This window comes from Schistocerca cancellata, chromosome 4 (genome assembly GCF_023864275.1).
Source record: "Schistocerca cancellata isolate TAMUIC-IGC-003103 chromosome 4, iqSchCanc2.1, whole genome shotgun sequence".
NCBI classification, from domain to species: Eukaryota; Metazoa; Arthropoda; class Insecta; order Orthoptera; family Acrididae; genus Schistocerca; species Schistocerca cancellata.
The window spans coordinates 689,930,520-689,957,976 of NC_064629.1; the positions used below are offsets into that span (position 1 = coordinate 689,930,520).

The 27,457-nt window shown below is 37.2% G+C and overlaps 1 protein-coding gene across 1 annotated transcript in view; it reads left to right on the forward strand.

The window, feature by feature from the left end:
- The window catches only part of LOC126183556 (uncharacterized protein KIAA2013 homolog), a 171,651-nt gene that overhangs the window by 132,703 nt on the left and 11,491 nt on the right, over positions 1 to 27,457 (forward strand). The window contains exon 10 of the mRNA XM_049925635.1: positions 10,088 to 10,234. Coding sequence (XP_049781592.1) covers positions 10,088 to 10,234 — 147 coding nt within the window. The remainder of the gene's footprint in view (positions 1 to 10,087; positions 10,235 to 27,457) is intronic.

Consider the following 27,457-nt stretch of genomic DNA (forward strand, 5'->3'; position numbering starts at 1 on the left):
AACAGGAGAATTTACATACTAATTGCTAAAAATGAAACAAGTTGATCAAGAGTGATGCAAACTCTAGGACTTCAAGAATTTAATAGTTGTTCCTTTCTGAGAAAGTGTCAGATGGGAAACGAGAAATATATTTGAGTGCCACATGAAATTCAGGGAAGAAGTTAATGTTAAGAGGAGACTGACTTAAAATTTCAGAATACTGATATGAGCTTCACACAGTCAAATAAGAGATGAATGCTGAAAAAATCACAGGGTACATGTACAAATGAAATGATAGGAAAGAGAGAGAAATGGGAACAGTGGGGAGGTAAGATAAAGAGCAAAAGTTAAGAGTGTTCTATGTAAAAGGTTGAATCTTGCAGCACTGTTGGAAAAACTGTGCAGCTTTGGCATAGAAAAGGCAAAATCTGATAGTATGTTTCAAGTTCCTGCTAAACTATTTTTTATCAACAGTAGTCAATTCTGTGGTTGTGATAAGATATCGGCCACAAGAGCACCTTCTGGACAGATGTGTTTTTCTTAAAACATGTTTGTGTGGACACAGTACAGAAAGTAGTCATGAGAATTTCCTCTGAGGCAGTAGATAATGATGGTTGAGTCTAGGTATGATTAAAATGTTGTCAATATGATTATTCTGGCGACAGAGTTCCTCAAAATTTATGATATCTGTGATAAACATTAATTGGGCTTCCAAAGACACTCAGAAACTGAATTGAACAAAGTGACTGAAAATGTTAGACGTGCTATGGACAGATGTGAACTAACAAATTAACACTGCTTGAGTACATTAATGTTTTAATACATTTTATTTCAGTTTATTATTTATTAAAATGAAACAACTGAAGTGGAGTGCTGCTACCTCAAAAACACGTCAGCGAATCGTCTGCTGGTCGGAGAAATCGTTGTGGAAAAATGTGTTCTCTGGAGTCCCCCAGGGTTTTGTCCTTGGTCATCCTCATATCTCACTGAAAGTTGATCAGTGAACGTTTTCTTGAAACTGCCATTCCAATAGCTCTCAATTGTATCCAGTTAGCATTTCGGAAAGCAATAAAAGGCCTTGGCTTAACCTTGGATGAGCACCTAAATTAGGAAGATTGAACAGGTGCAGCTTATAGGAAATCTCTCTTCAGCCTGTATGCAATCCAAACATTTAGATGAATATTTCCACATCAAACCAAACAAAAATTATTCCAGTCTTTAATACTGCCAAATCTTTACTTCTGTGACGTAGCTCGAGATGGCACGAATAGTGTGAACTCCAGATGACTTAAACTATCAGTGAGCACTTGCATAAGATATGTGTGCAACATTTGGTTGTTTAATCGTATTAGTTCTTCCTATCTCAGTTAGGTTGGATGCAACCAGACAGACATGATTTTCACAAACTCTGGTCGCTCCATCGGTTTCTTAGTCACTGGTGTCCTCACATACCTCTCCTCACATATTAGATACATATCACCATTCCACAACAACAATACCAAATCAGATACATCCAACATCTTGATTGTACCTGTGCACACCACTAGATCTTTCTCCATATTTTTGTTTTTTTCCTTTTCAGCCACACGCTTGTGAAAAAAATTATCCTGCAGCTTTTGTCTTATCCAAAACTACTCTTCATTCAAGATATTAAAGTTTTAACTTTTTTCATCTGTGTATCTTCCCTCTCCTTGCTGTTCTCATCCCTTTCTTTTTTCTTCTTTCCATCTTATCTGCTAATCTTACCCTATCATTTCTCAGTCTTCCTCTGACCAGTCAATGTTTTCTCCACTGTAATGAGCTATTGTAGCTTGATTGTGACTACTGTTTATATCAAGATGGCCACGAGTGTAGAAGTTTGTAACTCTAATACGAGAAAAAGTTACAGTTATGTGCTAGAAAAGGGAGTTTGCGAGAATTGTAATGTCGAAATAACAAATTTAAGAGAACGAGTTTCAGGTCTACAATTCTTAGAAAATCGGAAACTACGGTCGAAGAACAAATCAAGTGAAGTGGCACCTGACGAAAGGTACAAATCGTCCGAGTGGAAAGAAGTGAGACGCAAAGGTAGGACTTTAGCTGGAAAAATAACAACAAACTTTGCAACAGCAGTTACATTTACAGATAAAAACAAATACGGTGTTCTGCAGTCCAGTGACGGTGTTAAAGATAGTGTAAATGATCCAGACCTTTCAAATGACAATGCGCTGAAAATGAATATCACTCTGAGAAAAATGATGATAAACGGGGAACATTAGGTAAAAAGAACAGTGTGCTTTTTCTAATAGACAGCCATGGCAGGAATATATCTAGTATGTTTCGAGAAGTAAATCGGGACATAGCAGTGAGCAGTGTTGTCAAACCTGGAGCAGGAACTAAGCACGTTTTAGACATTTGCATTCAAACAAAGTCCATGCAAGAAAATGACTTTGTCATATGCATAACGGGATCAAATGATGTTGCGAAAAATGAAGCAGATGTTTGCATAAAAGTGCTTCAGAACTTTCTATAAAAAAATAAATCAAGGAATATAGATGTTGCTACAGTGCCTCATAGGCATTATCTAATCTATAGTTTGTGCGTTAATAAAGAAATTCGAAGAACAAATGTTAAAATGAAGAAACTGTTCTCTGAATACGCAAATTGTGCTGTGGTCGATATAAGTAAACTGCAGCGTAACCTTCACACCAGACATGGGCACCACCTAAACTATGTAGGGAAAAAGTTTGTGTGCGAATGTGTCAACGAAATAATTAAAGAAAGACTCACACGGAAAAAAAACAATCTACAAATGTAGTCGTTTGAATAATACCTGGAATGTTCATCATTTTTTAGTTTAAAAGTCAGTGAATTGGTGGGTAATAAACCTCCTGTACTTGAACTAGGTGCTAAAAGCAGCATTCAAATGAGAGAGTGTTCACAGACAATAAACATAAATCTGTTACTATGATGCAAACGAACATTCGCTGCATTAGGAACAAAGTATTACAATTAGATCATTTTTGCAGTATTGAAAACATTGTTTGTATTTTAGAACATTGGCTGACAGAAGATCAAGTACAATATTTTGTTCCTCAAGGGTATGCTGTTGGAGACATTATGTGTAGAAGTGAAAGAAAGAATGGAGGTGTTCTAATATTTGTTAAAGATACTATAATGTTTACCAAAATAGATGTTAGCTCTTACTGTGCAGAACTAGGTGGAGAATTTAGATGTATAAGACTAAACGCAGAGAATACTATAATTGTTAGCTTTTATAGATCACCAGGTGGAGATGTAAATACATTTTTCGAAAGATTTGAGCTGCTTATGAGGAAAATACTAAAATCTAAAATAAAACTGATTATCTGTGGTGATTTCAACATTGAAATGGCCAACAGTGATGAACATGGTACTAGAACATTTTTTAATATCTTAAGATCACTAAATTTACAGTGTATAAATTACATACCAACACGGGGGGATAATGCGTGCTTCGATAATATTATAGTAAATTTTTCTAGAGATATGTATGACATCAGACTTGCCAGTGGAGCCCTAGCTGATCATGAATCGTTGATTTTAACATTCTGCTGTGATCAGTTGCCTAAATCAGACAAATCAGTCAGAATCAAGTCTAACGCCACATGGATAAGAGGACAGAAAGATGAATATATTAATTTATTTATTGACAGATTATCTGATGTTAACTGGGACTTTGTATACAACACACAACCGGAGAAGGGTGCTGGTGAAATGGTGTTTAACAACTTCCTGAAAGTACTCAGAGAGTTATGGTACTCCTGCTCACCATTAATCAAAAGTAGCCCTAAGCATAAACAGAAAAACGAACAGCTAAAATGGTGTACAGATGAGCTAGCTCTCACTAGCGAGGAGATGCTCAGACTGTACAGAATATATAAAAATTCTTGTAAACAAGGACCTGAGCTAGATAATACTTCTTATAGAGCTTATCTGAAATGTAAAAAAATCTACAAAAACAAACTGTCCTCGGCCAAAAAAGAGGCATGTGAACATTACATTGAAAGTGCTCCCAACAAATGTAAAGCAGCATGGGACATCATCAACCAAAATAATTCACAAACCCACACACAAGATGCAATGCTGGTCCTAGAAGAAGTAAATAATTACTTCGTAACCTCAGTGAGTGAGCTGAAAAACAAAATCAAGCAAAATGGCACTTTTGCACTAGATCATCTTGGTGCTGTGCCCCATAGGAGATATACTTTCCACTGGAATGTTGTCATCCCAGAGGATATAGTAAAACCTGTTGCAAAGTTCACCAACTCCCAAAGTATGGACTGTTATTGGTTCTCTAAGTATGTAATGAAAAAAATAATACACTTTATCTGTCAACCTCTTTCTTTAATTTTTAATATGTGTTTAGAATCTGGAGTTTTCCCAGATGCACTCAAAACTGCTAAAGTGATACCAGTCTTTAAAGAGGGAGATAAGCATCTGCCCCAAAACTATCGACCAGTTTCTATTGTTCCAATTTTCTCTAAAGTTTTTGAATATCTAACGTACAGTCAACTAAATAACTATTTTGAAAAGCATGATCTCCTCTCCAACAGACAGTTTGCATATCAACATGGTAAAAATAACACCACTGCTGTCACTGAAGTTGTTAACCAGATGTTAACTGCATTCAAAAATAAGGATCTAGTATCAGTTGTACACAATATCAGTTGTACTTTGTGATCTTAGCAAAACCTTCGACTGCATACCATTTAACACCATACTTGCAAAACTGGAATTTTATGGCATACACAAACCATCTTTAGATGTAATCGAATCATACTTAAGTAATAGGAGACAGTTTGTATCAATTAAAAATAGATGCTCCTCCCTGAAGGAAGTTCAGACTGGAGCGCCTCAGGGCTTGGTCCTTTTCTGTTCATTATTGCAATTAATGACTTACCTTACCATGTAGGAGCAAATTCAATTGTGTGTTATGCAGATGACACAACACTGCTCAATACACACCATGACACAACACAACTGCATCAGGCAACACAGGAAAAACTAGAACTAGTAATGAATTGGTTTTCTTCTAATGAACTCCTATGTAATCTTGATAAAACACAAGAACAAATTCTGGGTTTAACTACAGCTGTTGAAAGCAAATCAGTAAAATTGTTAGGATTCCACATTGATTTAGAATTAAACCGGGAGGAACATATTAGCCATATCTGCAAGAGAATAGCAAGAGTGTGTTATCTCATCTGGAGACTGACAGATGTAGTCACTGATGAGTATCTAAAGGTGGTATATTTTGGCCTGTTTCAATCACACATTTCCTACAGCATATTATTATGGGGACATTCTTGCTTTCTCAGTGAAATTCTGAAAATTAAAAAAAAAGTAATCAGAATAATGAGCAAAGTTAAGCCCAAGGAACACTGCCGCGCCCTCTTTATCAAGCACATGATATTAACTGTTGTGAATCTATACATCTACACAGCACTGCTTTATGTCAAAAGCAACTTAAATTAGTTTGAGACCAGAGAGAACATACATCCCCACAACACCAGAGGCAAACTGGACTTCGACATACCAAGACACAGACTCACAAAGACTGCAAACTCACACAAAATAATGAGTTTAAAACTCTTCAATAAACTTCCAGCATCTGCTCGGTCACTGACCAGTAATATTTTCAAATGTAAGATTTATGACTGGTTACTCAAACACCCATTTTATAAGATAACAGAATATTTTGAAATAATCATTGAAATTAGTATATAAGAATATTCCTAAAAGAAGTTGAATCAAATTGTAAAAACTTTACTGTAAAGTTATTGTTAATTGTATATTTAATGTTTAGACCTATTCCGCTGTAAGTGGTCAATGGTAAATAAACTGAATACTGAATACATCTGTACTGTTGTCATACTTTTCTGTTAGATCTGACTACCCACATTTGACAAGAACGTAATGAATTTAATGTTAATAAGACCAACAATTCTTAAATTCCATGTATTCATTACTATAAATATTTCCATTATTGTTATTATTATTATTGACTTTTTTTTCTCAGACTTAAGTCTGGTTTAAAATGGAACGTGACGCGGACCTCGGTCAAGCGTGACTTCCTTGTAACTGTATGGTATATGTTATATTGCATTTAGGAACTTACGGGTAATTGAACAAGTATCAATAATTACAGATTTTTGTAATTGTATATATATGTTTGGATGTAGCTGTATTGCATTGATGTACTGGTGAATATTGTGAGGTATGACTCCTGTAGTTGATAGTATAATTGGGATAATGTCGACTTTATCCTGATGCCACATACCCTTGACTTCCTCAGCCAGTTGGATGTATTTTTCAATTTTTTCCCCTGTTTTCTTCTGTATATTTGTTGTGTTGGGTATGGATATTTCAATTAGTTGTGTTAATTTCTTCTTTTTATTGGTGAGTATGATGTCAGGTTTGTTATGTGGTGTTGTTTTATCTGTTATAATCGTTCTGTTCCAGTATAATTTGTATTCATCATTCTCCAGTACATTTTGTGGTGTGTACTTGTATGTGGGAACGTGTTGTTTTATTAGTTTATGTTTTATGGCAAGTTGTTGATGTATTATTTTTGCTACATTGTCATGTCTTCTGGGGTATTCTGAATTTGCTAGTATTGTACATCCGCTTGTGATGTGATCTACTGTTTCTATTTGTTGTTTGCAAAGTCTGCATTTATCTGTTGTGGTGTTGGGATCTTTAATAATATGCTTGCTGTAATATCTGGTGTTTATTGTTTGATCCTGTATTGCGATCATGAATCCTTCCGTCTCACTGTATATATTGCCTTTCCTTAGCCATGTGTTGGATGCGTCTTGATCGATGTGTGGCTGTGTCAGATGATACGGGTGCTTGCCGTGTAGTGTTTTCTTTTTCCAATTTACTTTCTTTGTATCTGTTGATATTATGTGATCTAAAGGGTTGTAGAAGTGGTTATGAAATTGCAATGGTGTAGCTGATGTATTTATATGAGTGATTGCTTTGTGTATTTTGCTAGTTTCTGCTCGTTCTAGAAAGAATTTTCTTAAATTGTCTACCTGTCCATAATGTAGGTTTTTTATATCTATAAATCCCCTTCCACCTTCCTTTCTGCTTAATGTGAATCTTTCTGTTGCTGAATGTATGTGATGTATTCTATATTTGTGGCATTGTGATCGTGTAAGTGTATTGAGTGCTTCTAGGTCTGTGTCACTCCATTTCACTACTCCAAATGAGTAGGTCAATACTGGTATAGCATAAGTATTTATAGCTTTTGTCTTGTTTCTTGCTGTCAATTCTGTTTTCAGTATTTTTGTTAGTCTTTGTCTATATTTTTCTTTTAGTTCTTCTTTAATATTTGTATTATCTATTCCTATTTTTTGTCTGTATCCTAGGTATTTATAGGCATCTGTTTTTTCCATCGCTTCTATGCAGTCGCTGTGGTTATCCAATATGTAATCTTCTTGTTTAGTGTGTTTGCCCTTGACTATGCTATTTTTCTTACATTTGTCTGTTCCAAAAGCCATATTTATATCATTGCTGAATACTTCTGTTATCTTTAGTAATTGGTTGAGTTGTTGATTTGTTGCTGCCAGTAGTTTTAGATCATCCATGTATAGCAAATGTGTGATTTTGTGTGGATATGTTCCAGTAATATTGTATCCATAATTTGTATTATTTAGCATGTTGGATAGTGGGTTCAGAGCAAGACAGAACCAGAAAGGACTTAATGAGTCTCCTTGGTATATTCCACGCTTAATCTGTATTGGCTGTGATGTGATGCTATCTGAATTTGTTTGGATATTAAGTGTGGTTTTCCAGTTTTTCATTACTGTGTTTAGAAAGTGTATCAATTTAGGATCTACTTTGTATATTTCCAAAATCTGTAGTAACCATGAGTGGGGTACACTATCAAAGGCTTTTTGGTAATCAATGTATGCGTAGTGTAGGGACCTTTGTTTAGTTTTAGCTTGATATGTCACCTCTGTATCAATTATCAGTTGCTCTTTACATCCTCGTGCTCCTTTGCAGCAGCCTTTTTGTTCTTCATTTATAATTTTGTTCTGTGTTGTATGTGTCATTAATTTCTGTGTGATGACTGAAGTTAATATTTTGTATATTGTTGGTAGGCATGTTATGGGGCGATATTTAGCTGGGTTTGCTGTGTCTGCTTGATCTTTAGGTTTCAGATAGGTTATTCCATGTGCAAGTGTATCAGGGAATGTGTATGGGTCTGCAATGTAACTGTTAAATAACTTAGTTAGATGTGAATGTGTTGAGGTGAACTTCTTTAGCCAGTAATTTGCTATTTTATCATTTCCAGGGGCTTTCCAATTGTGTGTAGAATTAATTGCTCGGGTGACTTCATGTTGCAAAATTATCGCTTCAGGCATTTGTGGTATCATCTTGTATGTGTCTGTTTCTGCTTGTATCCACCGTGCATGCCTGTTATGTTGTACCGGGTTTGACCATATGCTGCTCCAGAAGTGTTCCATGTCTGTTATGTTTGGTGGATTGTCTATTTTAATGTGTGTGTTATCCATTGTTTGGTAAAATCTCTTTTGGTTTGTGTTGAATGTTTGGTTTTGTTTCCTTCTATTTTCACTTTTTTTGTATCTTCTAAGTCGTTTGGCCAATGCTTGCAATTTCTGCTTTTTTTCATCTAATTGCTGTATTGCTTCTTGTTGTGAGATTTTACCTAACCTTTTTCGTTTTTTGTCTGATATTTCATTTCTTATAAATTGTGTTAGCTGTCCGATGTCTTTTCTCAGTTTTTCTATTCTGATCTGTAACCTGTGTTGCCATGCTGGTTTTGTGCGTTTCTTCTGTGTGTTGGTTTGTTCTGATCTCTGCCTAGTGTGTATATTTAGTGTAGTGAGTGCTCCTATATAAACCAGTAGTTGTAACTCTTCCATAGTTGTGTTTTCATTTATTTTGTTGTGTATGATTGTGTTGATAGTCTTTATTGTTGTTTCGACTTGTGGGTTATTTGGCGGTCTATGCAAGAATGGTCTAATGTCTGTATTTGTGTCTTTGTATTCTATATATGTCAGCTGAAATTTCTCTTCTATATCTAACACGTGTGTCTCTTCGTGTTCTATTTGTGCTTGTTCTGGTGGCTGTCTTAAGATTTCGTTTTCCTCTGATTGTTTAATTGATGCGTGTTGGTCTTTGTTTGTTTGCTCTGGGATGTTTGAGTCCATTACTGTGTTTTCTTCTTCTTCTTCTGATTGCACATTATTTTGTTCCAGTATTTGTTGTACTTGTTGTTTGATGTTTTCCAATTCTGACTGGGGTATCCTGTTATTTTTGATTATTACACGGATCTGATCAGCTAGTCGTTGTTCTGTTAAAAATTTTAATTCCGGGTATCTGGTAATAAATGTTGTGTATACTTGTGATCTGTATCCAGTTGTGTTGGTTCCTAGGTTTGTTGCTTGGTAATAACAGAACATGAGGTGTCGATTTACTTCATCTGACCATCTCATCCTCTGTCTTTGTTTTCCTTCTAGGGTGGTTGCAGGAAGCATATCCTGCAAAACACCTCTATTCGGATTTAAATCATTTTCCATGTGGCTAGCAGTGTCGTTACCATTGTGGGCGGGCATAGGGTTCAAGCGTCGTCCCCGACCATGACGGCGCTTGTCCGAGGCTTCTTTAGTTCTGTCCTGAACCAAGTAATCACACTAAAAGGGGGGTTAGCCCTATTAGTGGTTTGTTCTTTTCGTCGCCTTTTACGACTGGCAGAACATACCGGAGGCCTATTCTTCTCCCGGGCCTCCACGGGGGTTATTATTATTATTATTATTATTATTATTATTATTATTATGTATTGCTCATGTACTATACAAATCATATTGTTTACTCATTGAAGAAGTGTGGTTGGATGTAGGAGGAGCTGGATGGCCCTAATCTTTATATTGCAATGAAAAGTCATGAAGGTTTTAATAGAAAAAGTGATCACCAGCAATTTACACCAGCGATACCTAGTATTACATCATAGGATGTGTTGTTTCACAATCTTTCTTAGCCACCACCCCATCTAGTTTTGGTTACATGTTCTGTCATTCTGTAACTGAACGTATTAGAGTGTATCTTCTTTTCTCAGGCGGATCAGCTATGGAAACCTAACTCATGTGAACATAAGTGTGGAAATTCAGGACAACAAACCTGTGCTGTATGTAGCACTTGATCGAAGTGATAAATATTATTATGGATGTGATGCCGGTTGCCTGGACCCTCCAGTTTTGCTAAGGTATGGTATGAAACTTTTTTTTCTAATTATAAAATTTCATTCCACAGATTTTAATTATATTTAGTTCTCATGTACTATAGCGTATGCAATACAACAAAAATTTGGTATTAAAACTAAGAATATGTTGTTGCAGACAATGTTAATGTTAGGTAGCCATCACATGTCAAACTGTGCATTTCTGGACACTACAGTTGTCGTATGCACTATCTCAACATGAAAGAAACAAGATTGCTTTGATTGTTAGGGAACTCCTAACTAAGTCTCTTACTTCCAAACTGACGAGCTTGACCTCGTCGTGTCTCCTTTTTCTCCCACAGACTTTCCCTTTCAACCTTTCCTTAACTAATCCTCTCCTTTGCAAGGCCAGTCCGCAATCACTGAAAATTGTACCTCCTCCATAAAAGTACTCAATTTTTCATTTAACGTAAATTAACATGGGGAAAAATCCTGTGAATTTCTTCCATTCCATTGTCGCAGTTGGTATGCCAGTCAGTGTAAGATTTGACATAAAAATAGTCTTTGTTGTGGAGATTTTTATTTTTAGGTTTCAATAAATTTGGAAATAAAAACCTTTGCAACCAAAACTATGTTTTTGTCACAAATCCTGTGACTTCATGACACAAGCTATAAATAATTTTCTCAGGGACAGGAGTATAAATAGCCCAAGCTGAATTCTGTTTGGAACTATGTGTGTTAAGTAAAAAGTTTAATTCCTTCATTGTTTCTTCAGTCTTGTTACATTACAGAAAATACTTTGAAATTTATAAACATATGATATCTCTTTCCAAGCACTTCTGAAATACCATAGAAGCAAATTGTACCCCCTTACAGGACAACAATGTCATTGTACCAGCTAGTGTTTGAATGTACCTGCTGGCATTCATTTAGCCAATACTAGTAGAAAAATGAAGCTTCAAATTCCTTAACTGATTGACAGACCTTGGCTGCTACTGCTTCAGCATTGAAAAATAATATCTTCTTCTTTTCATTCCAGTAAGTGGGTAAAACATCTCTAAAATCTTTCAAAAATCTACAGGATGAATTGATCCCCCTGGGGTTAAACTTGCAAAGTAATTTGCACTTAACTAGAACATTTTTCACAGCCATACACTTACTAGTAAATGACCCAGACTCAAATACACTGACAGGCTGATCTGTATTTCAGTTAATATCATTCAGATCTTACTTGGCTTCTAGACTTCAATACTCTTCCATACATTGCATCTGCACATGCACCTGAATTAACCAGTCTTCTTAGAGATGAATTTATTTCTGTACACTGCACCTCTATCTGTCTGTGGCTTCTACTGCAATTATCACCAACCTTTTTCATGTGTTCATCTCAATGAATTTCTGCCCACTTGAATCCCATCACTACAGTCTTTTTACAGTTTCTTATATTCTGGTCTATCTTACAACTCCAAAATTTAACAGTTTTATTAAGTTTGTCTCTCATTGATAAACATTTGATCTGAGTCTTGCTTAGTGCTAGAAACCTTGTGGTTTAAATCTTACTTAATGCTAGAAAACTTTTGGTTGAGTCTTGTTTAAAGCTAGCAAAAATTGAGTTAACACTTGAAAATTCTGGTTTGAGTCCTGCTTAATGCTAACTAACATTTGGTTTGTAGCTTGCAAGACAGACTGTAAACCTGTGTCCTCGTTGTACTTACTCATGTTGCCTCCACTTCTTGCTCCTATATCTATCATTGTCTCTGCTTCTATTTTTCAAGTTCCAGCTTAGCACTAATCTCTGATGCAGAGCCTAACTTACTCCCCTTCAAAATTATCAACTGCTATACCCTAAGAATATTCAGTAGTGTTTGGTATTTACACCTACATCGATGCTCTGCAAATCACATTTAAGTGCCTGGCAGAGGGTTCATCGAACCACCTTCACAGTTCTCTATTATTCCAATCTCGTATAGCATGTGGAAAGAACAAACTCCTGTATTTTATGTATGAGCTCTGATTTCCTAATTTTATCATAGTGATAATTCCTCACTATGTAGGTAGATGTCAACAAAATATTTTCGCATTCAGAGGAGAAAGTTGGTGATTGGAATTTTGTGAGAAGTTTCCATCGCAATGAAAAACGCTTTTCTTTCAATGATTTCCAGCCCAAATCCTGTATCATTTCAGTGACACTCTCTCCCATATTTCGCGATAATACAAAATGTGCTGCCCTTCTTTGAACTTTTTCGATGTACTCTGTCAGTCCTATCTGCTAAAGGTCCCACACTGTGCTGCAGTATTCTAAAAGAGGATGGACAAGTGTAGTGTAGGCAGTCTCCGTAGTAGATCTGTTACATATTCTAAGTGTCCTGCCAATAAACCAATTAAAGTTTGCAAACATTTTCACTTCTTGACTCCACAGGCCCCATCATTCACATGCAACAGAAATAGGTCTGAAGGTATAGAAAAAGTTTTTATTGTTTTACCTTTAGTCCTTATTTCACAGACCACTGTAACTTATTCCTTTTCCAATTCAGAATCTTTTGTTGTTCTTTTTTATATTTCACGCTGAGTGTTGTCAAATTACGTAGGGCTACAATTCTGTATACTCTGATCAGAGCATTGTCCATTTGTTGCTTTGGTGCTAGTCTCAAAAAATTACACTGAGCTTTGCTGAAACTTTCACACACAAGCACATGAATATTGTATGCAATAAATAGTCCACATCTCTTAAATTTCCTTAATTAAAGGTTTATGTTTCCTTCGCTGTTTCCTTACTTTTATGTCATGTGCACCAAACTTTTGCCATTATTAATGTTGGTGTAACAACTTCCCTTTGCCACATGTACACTAAAAAATGGAAACATTACAGAATTCTTACCAACAATGTCTGCAAAACAATGTAACAAGCACAAAGTTTACTATGTACAAGAAGTCACAGGTGTTACTTCACAAAGTGTAAAACCTAACATTTATATCAGATAGGTGACTCTGTCAGTGCCAATCCCAAGTCCTGTGCCTCACGTAGCAAATGGTGAGGAAGGAGCAGGGGGTCCATCTGTCTCCAAATGGTAGAACCTTGTAAGGGCCCATTGACAGGGTAGCAGGTGAAGACAGCCAACATTTTTGAAAGCAGAAAGGAACTCAAAAGTCTCAATCATGGAAAAACTGGAAGAACTGTCATATTACTGCAGCATCTGTTCTGCAGAGGAGCGACAACAAAAGGCATGTGTTCTCCACAGTAGTGGCTACAAAAGGTGTCTGTCCTCCCTGTTAGGAGCAACCTAAACCTATGCTGGCAGTAGCTCAAAATGCCTTCGGCAGCAGCAACCGCACATAATAATAGCCTGTATGTGGAATGGTACTTCAATACCAGCCTTGGAAAAGGCCACGGCATACCCCATAGATGGTGTGCAATTATTGGGGTGCTGGAGGAACTATGAGAAGCGGGCAACTAGTCACTTTAATATGATGACCCAGACTGGACAGCAGAAGAGCTGATAGACTTCATGGAGTTGGAGAATATAGAAATATTAGGGCTTGGTGAGGTCGGGTGAAAAGGAAGGGGAAGGAGGAAAATGAGAAGAGGTACACACTCCACTGGAGTGGTGGGCAAGAGGACATAAATGCAGTGGATGTAATAATAAAACCAACCCTAGAAGAATACGTGAAAACAGTAGAATACACAAGTCACAGGATTATGATTTGTCTGAGGACAAGTAATGGAGTACACACACCACTGACAGGAAATAAAGAGGAGAGGTATTCATAGAGAAATTAGAGAATGCAATTACAGATGTGGACGTGATAGTGATAGGCGACTTAAATGCACAAGTAGGAAAGGAAGGACTAGGGAAGGAAGAGAGAATTGATCTGTATAGATAGGGGAAAAAATGAGGAAAGAGAGAAATTGAATGAGTTGTGTGCAATAAATGATTTGATTGTGGGGAACACATGGTTCAGAAAGAAAAAAGCCAGAAGATAAGATATGGGTGGGAGAGTGCAGGACAAAGACAGTCATTGACTATTTTCTGGAGGAGAAGCAAAATCATAGAGATTTGATGGATTTAGCAGCATTCCCAGGAGAAGCTTTTGATGGAGACCATTGAGTAATAGTGACAAAGATGAGGATGGCTTAAATGGTAGGAATAAAGACAGAAAGGGAGAAGAAAATAAAAATGTGGAAACTAAAAGATAGTAAGGTACAAGAAAATTTCAGGAAGTTATTTAAGCATGAAATCCCAGGCACTGAATGTGGAAGCGTGGAAAAGGAATAGGGTAAGGTCAAAGAGGCATTTGTAAACTCTGCAGGGAACACCTGGGGCAAAATGTCTGAAAGAGAAAAGGATAAGAAGACACCAAAGTGAAAAAAGCAGGTGAAGAAAGTGAAAAGAAGGATACATGGCATAAATGGAACAGAGATAAAAAGGAAGAAAATAGAAGGGAATACAAGGAAAGTAAAGAGAGGTTTAAGAAAGTGGTAGTGGAAGGGAAGAGGAAAAGCCAGGAGGAATTCACACGTTAATTGGGAAAGCACACATTAGTTGGAAAAGGATGTTATTGCAGGTAAAAGGATGCTGTATGGAATTACAAGGAGTATGAGAAAGGAAAGTACTTACACAAAACTGGTGAAAGGTGGAACTATATCTCCGTATTGCTATATATCTAGGTAATTGGACTATGCACGGCTCTGTTTAAAAAGGAAGGCTTCATTAAGTCATAGGATCTAGCCGTACACATCTGCTTTTGTATCCTGCAGCTAAACTTGGTGCAAATAATATCTACCTGAGATCCTGCAGTCAAATAGTGTATGCGTTGGCTAGAATTATGAATTAATAAAATAATCACAAATATTAAGTCAAAGATGAATGAATAATTAATAGAAGGGTTTTATTCTAATGTCTGAAATTGATGTTGACAACACCAGAGAATTAGGCTGAAACATTTTTATCCAAGTGAGTAATCTCAAATTAATGGAAAGTGTTCATACAATTTCCATTTATACAACAACCAGAAATATGAAACTGCATACATGTGTTACAAGAATGGTAGCAGAATTCCCAAGCTAAATAGTCATCCAAGACGTGTGAGAAAAGAAGTACATTTTGTGATCACAATAAACAAAATATTCACCAGTCCAAAATAATTCAGCATCCAGCTTGATGATATACACATCAACACTTGAAAGATAAAAAGTATGAACTCGTGCTTTGTCAAGTTTTAATTCTAAGCAGAGAAAATTAAAGTTCTGAACTAGAGCACAATCAGACTTCACAAAAGTAATTCCCTTTGAAAGTTAAGGTATTTTAGTGGCCATTCACTGCCCAGAATCTATCACTTACACTGCCTAATATCACACATTGTGTCACGTATGTCTTCCTCCAGCCAGATCTTGACATAAAGGTGTGCTGAATCACTCCCTTGAGTGCACTGCTCAAAAAGTGCCTGTCTTCACTTAACTCTAGTAGTTTTTCTGCCACTACCTAATTTTCATTCTCTGAAGGCCATCCCCATCAAAAGTACATCATTCTTGTGTTCTGCAGACTTGATTTGACTCAACTTAACCACTATTACCATGTTAAACTAATAAATTATAACAATAGCTAATGGAATAATGATATAAACATTCCGTCTCACCGAGGCCATTTACAGTAACTAAAGTACATAAATATGCTATCATTCTTGCATATGTGTGATTATGTTCAATGGCAATAAAATGTTTGGCTCCAGGATCTACTAGGCTACAGTGGTTGCATAGATTGCCAACATGTATATGGAGTCAGAAGTGTGTACCTGAAGAACAGAAAGGAGTTGCCTCTATCTCTGTTCTTAATGGTTGATGTGTATTTGTAGGCTGTGATTTTAATTTTAGTATTGTTAACAATGATACCTTTAGTTCAAGAAGAAATACGGAAACATATATGATAACTACAGAGGGATCACACTTGTATTCTGAGGATACTGGAAAGAATACTGGGGGAAAAGTGGAAGGTCAGTTAGAAGAGTAGCAGGATGGCTTTTGGCATGGTAGATCAATAGTGAACCCAATCTTTAGTACGAGAGAGTTGATGGAAAGGCATTGCGAGTAGGGGAAAAATCTGGTGATGGCATTTCTTGACGTAGTGAAGTCTTATTATAGTACAAGAGCTATAGGAAACTGTGGGGAAAAGGGAGTTAGAAAACAAACAGTTGAAATCATTCAAGCTATGTGTGACAAAAGCTTCAGCTGTTTCCAGACTCAAGATGGAAGAACTGAATGGATTAGAAATGTTATGGGGTTGAGACAAGAAAGTGTGGTGTCACCATTATTATTTATAATGATGGTGGATGAAATTGTGAAAAAGACAAAAGAAGCTCATAGAGGAAGGACTTACTGTTGTTTGCTGGTGATATTGTGGCATGGGGAACCAACAGTAAGGAGGTACCAGAACAAATAGACATTTTAAATGAAAAAAAATCAAGATATATGGAATGAAATGCAGTGTGGAGAAAAAAAAAAGGCTACAGCACTAACGAGATGAGACAGAGAAGGCAAGGGGGAAATTAATATGAAAGGACAGCATATTGAAATTGTGGAGTACTTTAAATATCCAGGAAGTGCAATAATGGAAAATGCAAGAATGGGGGCAGAAGTTAGCAAAAGTGTACAACAGAGCATTGCATTTTACGAGTGTGTGTGTGTGTGTGGGGGGGGGGGGGGGGGGGGGGAAGGAGGCACCAGTGAAGTGTAAGTAAATACTGTACAAGACGTACTTAACACCCATACTGACTGTCGCATCAGAGACCTGGTCAGTGACAAGAAGAGAGGAGAGTAGAAACCAGACCAATGAAATGAAATTTCTAAGAAGTGTGTTAGGGAAAATGAGGAGAGAGGGCGTGAGAAATTAAGATGTCAGGAACAAAACTGGAGTAGAACAGTTGAATGAGAGAATCGAGGAGAATAGGTTAAAATGGTTTGGACATATAAAGAGAATGGTAGACAGAAGAATACCAGAACAAATGATGGAGGACAAGCGTGGAGGCAAGAGGGAGACAGAGAAAAATGGATTGACTCAGTACAGATGAATCTGAGAAGTAGTAGTCTGGATTGGAACGAAACAATTGCAGAAGAAGAATGGTGGAAAGACAGAGGAAAGTAGAGAAGTACCACATATGTTCCAACCTGACCCAGAGTGGAATAAAGATTAGATTAGATTTACTTTCATTCCAATTGATCTGTAGTGAGGAGGTCCTCCAGGATGTAGAACATGTCAAAAAAACGATAATGCATGACAAATATTTACAATTGAAACAAATAAGCTAATGTACCTTCCACAGGTCCCAAGTGGAATGATCGTCTTTTTTTTTTTTTAATGAACACTATATGAAAGGATTATTTTACAAACACTCATTTACTAAGATCACATTAATGCACTGAATTTAAAATTAAAAAAAAAGTGTTTATTTTAATTTATGAGGTAATAAACATATAATAGAACTACTACAATACTTATTTACCATTAACACATTACTGCACTGAAATGGTGCAGATGTTAGATTGTACTATATATATATATATATATATATATATATATATATATATATATATATATATATATATATGTTGGTTCTACTGAGTAATTCATCGATGGAGTAGAAGCAGTTGGCCACCAATAAATCCTTTAGTCTTCTCTTAAAATGAATTTCGTTGGTTGTTAAGCTTTTTATGGTTGCTGACAAATTATTGAAAATGTGTGTTCTTGAATGATGCACACCTTTTTCTACAAGAGTAAGTGACTTTAAACTCTTGTGAAGATTATTCTTATTTCTAGCAATGATTCTATGAATTGAGCTGTTGGTTTGAAAAAGTGATATATTTTTAATGACTAATTTCATTAAGGGAGCAGTAGTTAGTATCCCTAGTTCCCTAAAAAGGCTTCTGCAGGATGTTATTGAGTTCACACCACATATAACTCTTATTGCACATTTTTGTGCCCGGAAAACTTTACCTTGGCGTGATAAATTACCCAAAAAAATAATCTCATATGACATTATGGAATGAAAGTAAGCATAGTATGCCAGCTTTTTCATTTTTATGTATGACACAATTCGCATTGCAAATAGAGATTTGTTAAGACGCTTCAGCATTTTTGCGATGTGCTCCTCCCAGTTGAATTTATTATCAAGCTGTAATCCCAAGAATTTAACACTGTCCACTTCTTCTATCTGCTTGTCATCGTATGTTAGGCATATGGTTGTGGGACACCCCTTACAAGTTCTGAACTGCATTTAGTGTGTTTTTTCAAAGTTTAGTGACAAAGAATTGGCTAGGAACCAGTGATTAATATCCACAGATATTTTATTAGCTGATCTTTCTAAGACTACACTTGATTTGCTATTTATTGCAATGTTTGAATGTTTGTAGCATCTGATAATGTTATTGATGAAAGGTCATTGATATACGCAAGAAAAAGTAAGGGCCCTAAGATGGAACCTTGTGGGACCCCACATGTAATTAGTTCCCAGTTGGATGATGCCTGATAGCTTAATACATGTCTCTTTCCTAGTAACACCCTTTGTTTCCTGCCAGAGATATAAGATTTTAACCATTTTGCAGCATTTCCTGTTACACCATTATATTCTAATTTACTTAATAGGATATTGTGATTTACACAGTCATATGCCTTTGACAGATCACAAAATATACCAGTTGCCTGCAATTTTTTATCTAACGATTTAAGTACATTTTCGTTGTAAGTGTAGATAGCCTTCTCAGTATCAGAACCCTTTAAAAATCCCAACTGCAACTTTGGCAGTATGTTAGTTGTGATAAGATGGTCATAAAGCCCATTGTACATTACCTTTTCTAAAATTTTGAGAATGCAGGCAAAAGTGAAATTGGACAGAAATTAGATGTTATTTCTTTATCTCCCTTCTTAAACAGTGGCTTAACGTCATCATATTTCAACCATTCAGGAAATATTCCACTGATAAATGACTGGTTACACAGATAGCTTAATATGTTACTTAACTCAGAATCACATTCTTTAATTAACTTTGTTGATATTTCATCATACCCACTAGATGTTTTTGATTTTAAAGATTTTATGATGGACATTACTTCTGCTGGGGTAATGAGGGTCAAATTCATATTATGGAAGGTACTTGAAATGTCTGATCTGAGTTATTCCATAGCAGCATCTACAGAACCTGACAGACCCATCTTTTCAGTGACAGTTATAAAATGTTGTTAAAAAGTTCTGCAACACTATACACATCTGTCACCAATGTATCATTTACTCTTAATGCTATTTGTCCCTCTTCATATCTGCTTCTACCGGTCTCCTCCTACACTATATCCCATACTGTCTTTATTTTGTTATCTGATACAACTATCTTTTCAATGTAATATATTTGCTTTGATGTCCATATTACAATCATTAATATCTTGCAGCATTTCTTGTAATGTGCTGTAGCATCAACCTCAGAACTGTTCCGGATTGACAGATACAGTTTTCTTTTTGTTTTAGAAGATGCCCCTATTCCTTGAGTAATCCATGGCTTCTTTGTAGACTTTGCTCTAAGCTTGGTTAGTTTTGGGGGAAAACAGTGCTCAAATAAGATAAGCACTTTATTAGCAAAAGTGTTATATTTTTCATTCATGCCATGAACACTGTAAACATCACTCCAGTGAATGTCTCAGGGAGTGTTCTAAAATAATAAATTTTTGGCTTATTGATTACCCTCTTGAGCTCTGATTTTAACAGATTTTATATCCTGTTCAGTATTAACGTCTGGGAAATCGATGTGTGACCTGGGATAAGAGTGCAACAACTCGGCAAACTTTTCAAAAATATTGCAAAGCAAGTGGCTACAGAACAGGACATGAAACACAAACGAAATTACAAAGGTGTTTTTATATATGTTGGAACAAACTCGCTTAAAAGCAACAGCGAAGATGAATTAGTGAATGAAACAAGAAACATGATTCGTGCAGCAACAAGTGTCTATGAAGGATCCAGGCTCATACTTAGTGGAATCGTAAAAAGGAGGTCAGTGAGTGACAACAACATAGCCAAAATAAACAGTGCCATCAAACAAGAGCATGATTGTCTTGGTGCTATCTTCATAGACCCAAACAAATTCCTGCGTGAAAATTGTGTGGGAAAGGATGGCACACATTTAAATAGATTAGCTTCGGTAACACTCAGCAGAATGTATGCAGAAGTTTGTAAAATCATTAGAAACAAAGGAAACTAACATTGTATAGCGTGGGTGAAAAACCAGGAAATTTGATATCCACAAAATACAGTGATAACAAAAAAGAATATAGGACAAAAACAAACATAAAATCAGGATATTCAGTTATAAAAATAACGTACCAGAACATACAATTCTTTAAAAAAAGGCAACTCAATTAGAAATAATGCTAAATGAAGAAACTCCTGACATTCTAGCTCTGACAGAACATGGTCTAAATGAGCATTAAATTCTAAATTTTCTACATCTACATCTACATCTACATCCATACTCCGCAAACCACCTGACGGTGTGTGGCGGAGGGTACCTTGAGTACCTCTATCGGTTCTCCCTTCTATTCCAGTCTCGTATTGTTCATGGAAAGAAGGATTGTCGGTATGCCTCTGTGTGGGCTCTAATCTCTCTGATTTTATCCTCATGGTCTCTTCGCGAGATATACGTAGGAGGGAGCAATATACTGCTCGACGCTTCGGTGAAGGTATGTTCTCGAAACTTTGACAAAAACCCGTACCGAGCTACTGAGCGTCTCTCCTGCAGAGTCTTCCACTGGAGTTTATCTATCATCTCCGTAACGCTTTCGTGATTACTAAATGATCCTGTAACGAAGCGCGCTGCTCTCCGTTGGATCTTCTCTATATCTTCTATCAACCCTATCTGGTACGGATCCCACACTGCTGAGCAGTATTCAAGCAGTGGGCGAACAAGCGTACTGTAACCTACTTCCTTTGTTTTCGGATTGCATTTCCTTAGGATTCTTCCAATGAATCTCAGTCTGGCATCTGCTTTACGGACGATCAACATTATATGATCATTCCATTTTAAATCACTCCTAATGCGTACTCCCGGATAATTTATGGTATTAACTGCTTCCAGTTGCTGACCTGCTATTTTGTAGCTAAATGATAAAGGATCTATCTTTCTGTGTATTCGCAGTACATTACACTTGTCTACATTGAGATTCAATTGCCATTCCCTGCACCATGCGTCAATTTGCTGCAGATCCTCCTGCATTTCAGTACAATTTTCCATTGTTACAACCTCTCGATACACCACAGCATCATCTGCAAAAAGCCTCAGTGAACTTCCGATGTCATCCACCAGGTCATTTATGTATATTGTGAATAGCAACGGTCCTATGACACTCCCCTGCGGCACACCTGATATCACTCTTACTTCGGAAGACTTCTCTCCATTGAGAATGACATGCTGCGTCCCGTTATCTAGGAACTCCTCAACCCAATCACACAATTGGTCTGATAGTCCATATGCTCTTACTTTGTTCATTAAACGACTGTGGGGAACTGTATCGAACGCCTTGCGGAAGTCAAGAAACACGGCATCTACCTGTGAACCCGTGTCTATGGCCCTCTGAGTCTCGTGGACGAATAGCGCGAGCTGTGTTTCACATGACCGTCTTTTTCGAAACCCATGCTGATTCCTACAGAGTAGATTTCTAGTCTCCAGAAAAGTCATTATACTCGAACACAATACGTGTTCCAAAATTCTACAAGTGATCGACGTTAGAGATATAGGTCTATAGTTCTGCACATCTGTTCGACGTCCCTTCTTGAAAACGGGGATGACCTGTGCCCTTTTCCAATCCTTTGGAATGCTACGCTCTTCTAGAGACCTACGGTACACCGCTGCAAGAAGGGGGGCAAGTTCCTTCGCGTACTCTGTGTAAAATTGAACTGGTATCCCATCAGGTCCAGAGGCCTTTCCTCTTTTGAGCGATTTTAATTGTTTCTCTATCCCTCTGTCGTCTATTTCGATATCTACCATTTTGTCATCTGTGCGACAATCTAGAGAAGGAACTACAGTGCAATCTTCCTCTGTGAAACAACTTTGGAAAAAGACATTTAGTATTTCGGCCTTTAGTCTGTCATCCTCTGTTTCAGTACCATGTTGGTCACAGAGTGTCTGGACATTTTGTTTTGATCCACCTACCGCTTTGACATAAGACCAAAATTTCTTAGGATTTTCTGCCAAGTCAGTACATAGAACTTTACTTTCAAATTCATTGAACGCCTCTCGCATAGCCCTCCTCACACTACATTTCGCTTCGCGTAATTTTTGTTTGTCTGCAAGGCTTTGGCTATGTTTATGATTGCTGTGAAGTTCCCTTTGCTTCCGCAGCAGTTTTCTAACTCAGTTGTTGTACCACGGTGGCTCTTTTCCATCTCTTACGATCTTGCTTGGCACATACTCATCTAACGCATTATGTACAACGGTTTTGAACTTTGTCCACTGATCCTCAACACTATCTGTACTTGAGACAAAACTTTTGTGTTGAGCCAACAGGTATTCTGAAATCTGCTTTTTATCACTTTTTCTAAACAGAAAAATCTTCCTACCCTTTTTAATATTCCTATTTACGGCTGAAATCATCGATGCCGTAACCGCTTTATGATCGCTGATTCCCTGTTCTGCGTTAACTTTTTCAAATAGTTCGGGTCTGTTTGTCACTAGAAGGTCTAATATGTTATCGCCACAAGTCGGTTCTCTGTTTAACTGCTCAAGGTAGTTTTCAGATAAAGCACTTAAAAAAATTTCACTGGATTCTTTGTCCCTGCCACCCGTTATGAACGTCTGAGTCTCCCAGTCTATATCCGGCAAATTAAAATCTCCACCCAGAACTATAACATGGTGGGGAAATCTACTCGAAATATTTTCCAAATTATCCTTCAGGTGCTCAGCCACAACAGCTGCTGAGCCAGGGGGCCTATAGAGACATCCAATTACCATGTCTGAGCCTGCTTTAACGATGACCTACACCCAAATCATTTCACATTTCGGATCTCTGTCAATTTCCTTCGATACTATTTCACTTCTTATCGCTATAAACACGCCTCCCCCTTCACTGTCCAGCCTGTCTCTGCGGTATACATTCCAATCTGAGTTTAGGATTTCATTACTGTTTACGTCTGGTTTCAGCCAACTTTATTAATGAGAGCAGTTCTGGGACCTTCTGTAGATGCTCCTGCAGTTTACTATTAGCACATTAATATTGTTATTCCCTGTTGCATTTTGCATACTCCTACCTTGCCGCGTCTCAGGAGGCGTCTTGTCAGGCCTAGGGAGGGGATTCTCTAACCTAAAAAACCCCCATGTGCACTCCACACGTACTCCGCTACCCTTGTAGCCACTTCCGGCGTGTAGTGCACGCCTGACCTATTCAGGGGGACCCTACATTTCTCCACCCGATAGCGGAGGTCGAGAAATTTGCACCCCAGATCTCCGCAGAATCGTCTGAGCCTCTGGTTTAAGCCTTCCACTCGGCTCCAAACCAGAGGACCGCGATCGGTTCTGGGAACGATACTACAAATAGTTAGCTCTGATTTCACCCTGCGAGCGAGGCTTTCCGCCTTCACCAATTCCGCCAACCGCCTGTACGAACTGAGGATGACCTCTGAACCCAGATGGCAGGAGTCATTGGTGCCGACATGAGCAACAATTTGCAGTCAGGTGCACCCAGTGCTCTCTATTGCCGCCGGTAGGGCCTCCTCCACATCTCGGATGAGATCCCCCGGAAAGCAGACAGAGTGAACACTGGCCTTCTTCCCCGACCTTCCCGCTATTTCCCTAAGGGGCTCCGTCACCTGCCTAACGTTGGAGCTCCCAATAAATAATAAACCCCTCCCCCCGTGTGCCTGCTCGGACCTTGCTGAAGGAGCAGCCACACGTCCACTCACAGGCAGAGCGGGCGATGCCACACGGCCAGCCTCCACATTGACCCTCCGCCTCGTGCGCCGCGAACGCCGCTGAACCCGCCACTCCCCTTACGGAGAGGGTGGCCCAACCGCGCCCAGTACCAGTGAAGATGTCTCGACAGCAGGGACAGTGGGTGAAGCATGTAACACCTGGGGTGTACCTTGCGACGCACCAGGCTCCCCACTGCCGCTACACTCCGAGGCAGCAGCCTGAAGACGGCTGACCGCGGCCATCAACACACTCAGCTGTTCGCGAACAGTGGCCAGCTCCTCCTGCGTCCGTACACAGCAGTCACACATCCTATCCATCCTAAGGAATCAATTTACTGAAGAGAGTTAACCAACCTTTAACTAGACTGCTAATTCACTAAATCTGGCTGTTTATTCACTAAACTGTGGTTGCTAGCCACTTCTTGTAGAAAACAATGAAAATAGCACTACCTGTCTCTGGACTGTATTGAAAACAAACACTAGCACTACTGGCACTATGGTTGACTAAAGGGACTCTCTGACTGTATTCAAAACAAACACGAAATCTATGTAACTATTAATAACACTCGACAATTAAAGCTTCCTAAAAGCAAATACACACGGAAGAAGAAGTGACAAGTTTTTTTTACTGTTGCAAATTACAATGTAACAGCTAGTTCATGCAGGAGGTTTAGTAAGGGAGTTGGAGCTGCTATACTAACCCATAACAATGGAAGCACAAACCATATAAACAGCCTTGACTTATGTAAAAAATTTAACATTGAAAATGTAGTCGAAGTAACAGGCCAAAAAATAGTTCTAAGTAGTTCCTCATTGTACATCTTAAACATCTACAGACTGCCAAATGGGTGCATAGAAATGTTCTTTGAAAACATAGGAGAGCTCTTACATATCATCCTAAGCTAGAACTGTGCACTTGTACTACCAGGTGACTAAACATAAACACATTGCAAGACATAAATGACAGTAGGAAGCTCCTAAACACAATGAAAACATATGGCTTGTACAATGCAATAGCTACTCCAACAAGTATAACTGCAAACTCCTGTACTCAAATAGATCACATCTTCACATATTTAAGGGACTTTCAGTACAAAAGTGAGGTTATAGAAACAGCCTTGTCAGACCATGATACTATAAAAATATGTCCAAATAATATCACCACAAATGAAAAGACACAAAAAACATGGGAAAAAAGAAGCTTAAATGAACAAAACTTAACAGCCCTGAGGATAAAACTTGAAGAAGAAGGATGGGAAATGCTGGAAAAAGACTCTCCATCAGTGGATTTTAAAGTGACTCATTTTATTGACACACTTTCCTCTCATCTCAATATTACATGCCCAGTAATAAAAACTAATGTCAAAACCACAAATAAAAACAAAAAATGGATAACAAAAAGCATTTTGGTCTCTAGGAACAAGATAAAAATGATGCACAGAATATATAAAACTAGCATTGATGAAAACTTTAAAGAGTACTACAGAAAATATAAAAGAATGTATGCTAAAGTACTGCAAGCAGCCGAACGACTAGAAGCAAAAAAGTACATAAGTAGTGCTGCTAATAAAAGCAAGTCTTGCTGGTCTATTATAAATACAAATTGCAAACCTTCCAATTCACAGGAACACAGCAAAATACAGTTCATGATCAGCAAAAAAAACTATAGCTGAACAGAATAAAATCATAAAGCTCTTCAATGACTATTTTGCCACAGTAGACCAAAAATTAAAAGAAAAAACAAATAATAAAAAAACACAATAACACCTGGAAACATTTATTAATGCCCAGGGAAAAACAATGGCAATTTTCCCAGTGATAGAAGAAGAAACATTAAAGATAATAAAAAACCTAAAACAAACAAAGTCATGTGGAATTGATGAAATATCAAGTATAGAAATTAAACACTGTATGCAGGAACTTAAGAAACCTCTTACACAACTAATCTATTTATCATTCCTGAAAGGAACTTTTCTAAAGTGCTTAAAGACAGCACTGATAAAACCAATACATAAAAAGGGAAATGAATACAATCCAGAAAATTATAGGCCTATAGCTCTTTTACCAATCATATCAAAAATATTTGAGAGAGCTTATCCACAGAGACTCTTTGCTTTTCTGATAAAATATGAAATAATCAACAAGAATCAGTTTGGCTTCCAGAAAGATAAATGCACCATAGGTGCAGTAACAGATCTCATTGAAAATGTCATAACAAACTTGGACTCTAAAAATAAATGTGTAGGAGTATTTATGGATCTAACAAAGGCACTCAACTGTGTAGACCACAAAACTTTAGTAGAAATATTAGGAGTATATGGCATAAGAGGAAATGCAGGAGACTGTATTCTCTCATACCTGACAAACAGGAGAGAATATACTGAAATCTAAAGCATGAATTTTACACTTCTCTGTGCCACAAGGCTCCATTCTTAGCCCAATACTTTTCATTCTGTACACAAATCATAATATGATTAGGTATGGTAGTATAGTTACCTATGCAGATGACAGAACTCTACTGTTCATTGATAAAGACACACAAAAGCTAGAAATAAAAGCCAATATATTAGTAAATAATGCCATCCAAAGATTTACTGAATTAAACCTGCACAACAATATTACTAAACACTTTGTGTAAACTTAAGACTTCAAAACTCTCACAGTGAAGATATCAATGTATATATAAATGAGTGCATAGCAGAGAACACCAAATATCTCAAAATACTAACATTACCCAGTATATACCAATCCGAACAACTCTGTTGGACAAAGTTCAAATATTCTCCTGATACTAGAGATAACAACACACAACACAACCATGACACAAGAAAATGGAACCTCTTTCATGAGCCTACACACAACACCACAAAATACAAAAAAAGCCATCATATGCTGGACCAAAAGCCCTTGAAAAACTCCCTTCATTCTTGAGAGGAATAAACAATATAAATATCTTCAATAAATGTCGCAAAAGTTTTCTAATAGAAAACTGTTATTACAGTGTAAATGAATTTATGTGCACTACAGTTCAAAACAATTGCAATACTATTATTGTACAAAATTATACAAAACCTAATTTAATATGAAATAGCCCTAGAATAATTTTGTAATAAATTATATTTTTGTTAAACAGTTGACAGTAAATACTATGTATTTGTCGGTGCATGAAATGAAAATATATCTTGATCGATACAATGTACTTTGTCAAAGGATAAATAAATAAATAAAAACATTTAACAAAAGGAATTGCATGTCATGGTCTGAGAGGCCATTGACTATTGGTTTTTAATATAGTTTTGTTCATTGGACTTTTCTTAAAGATATTATCAAT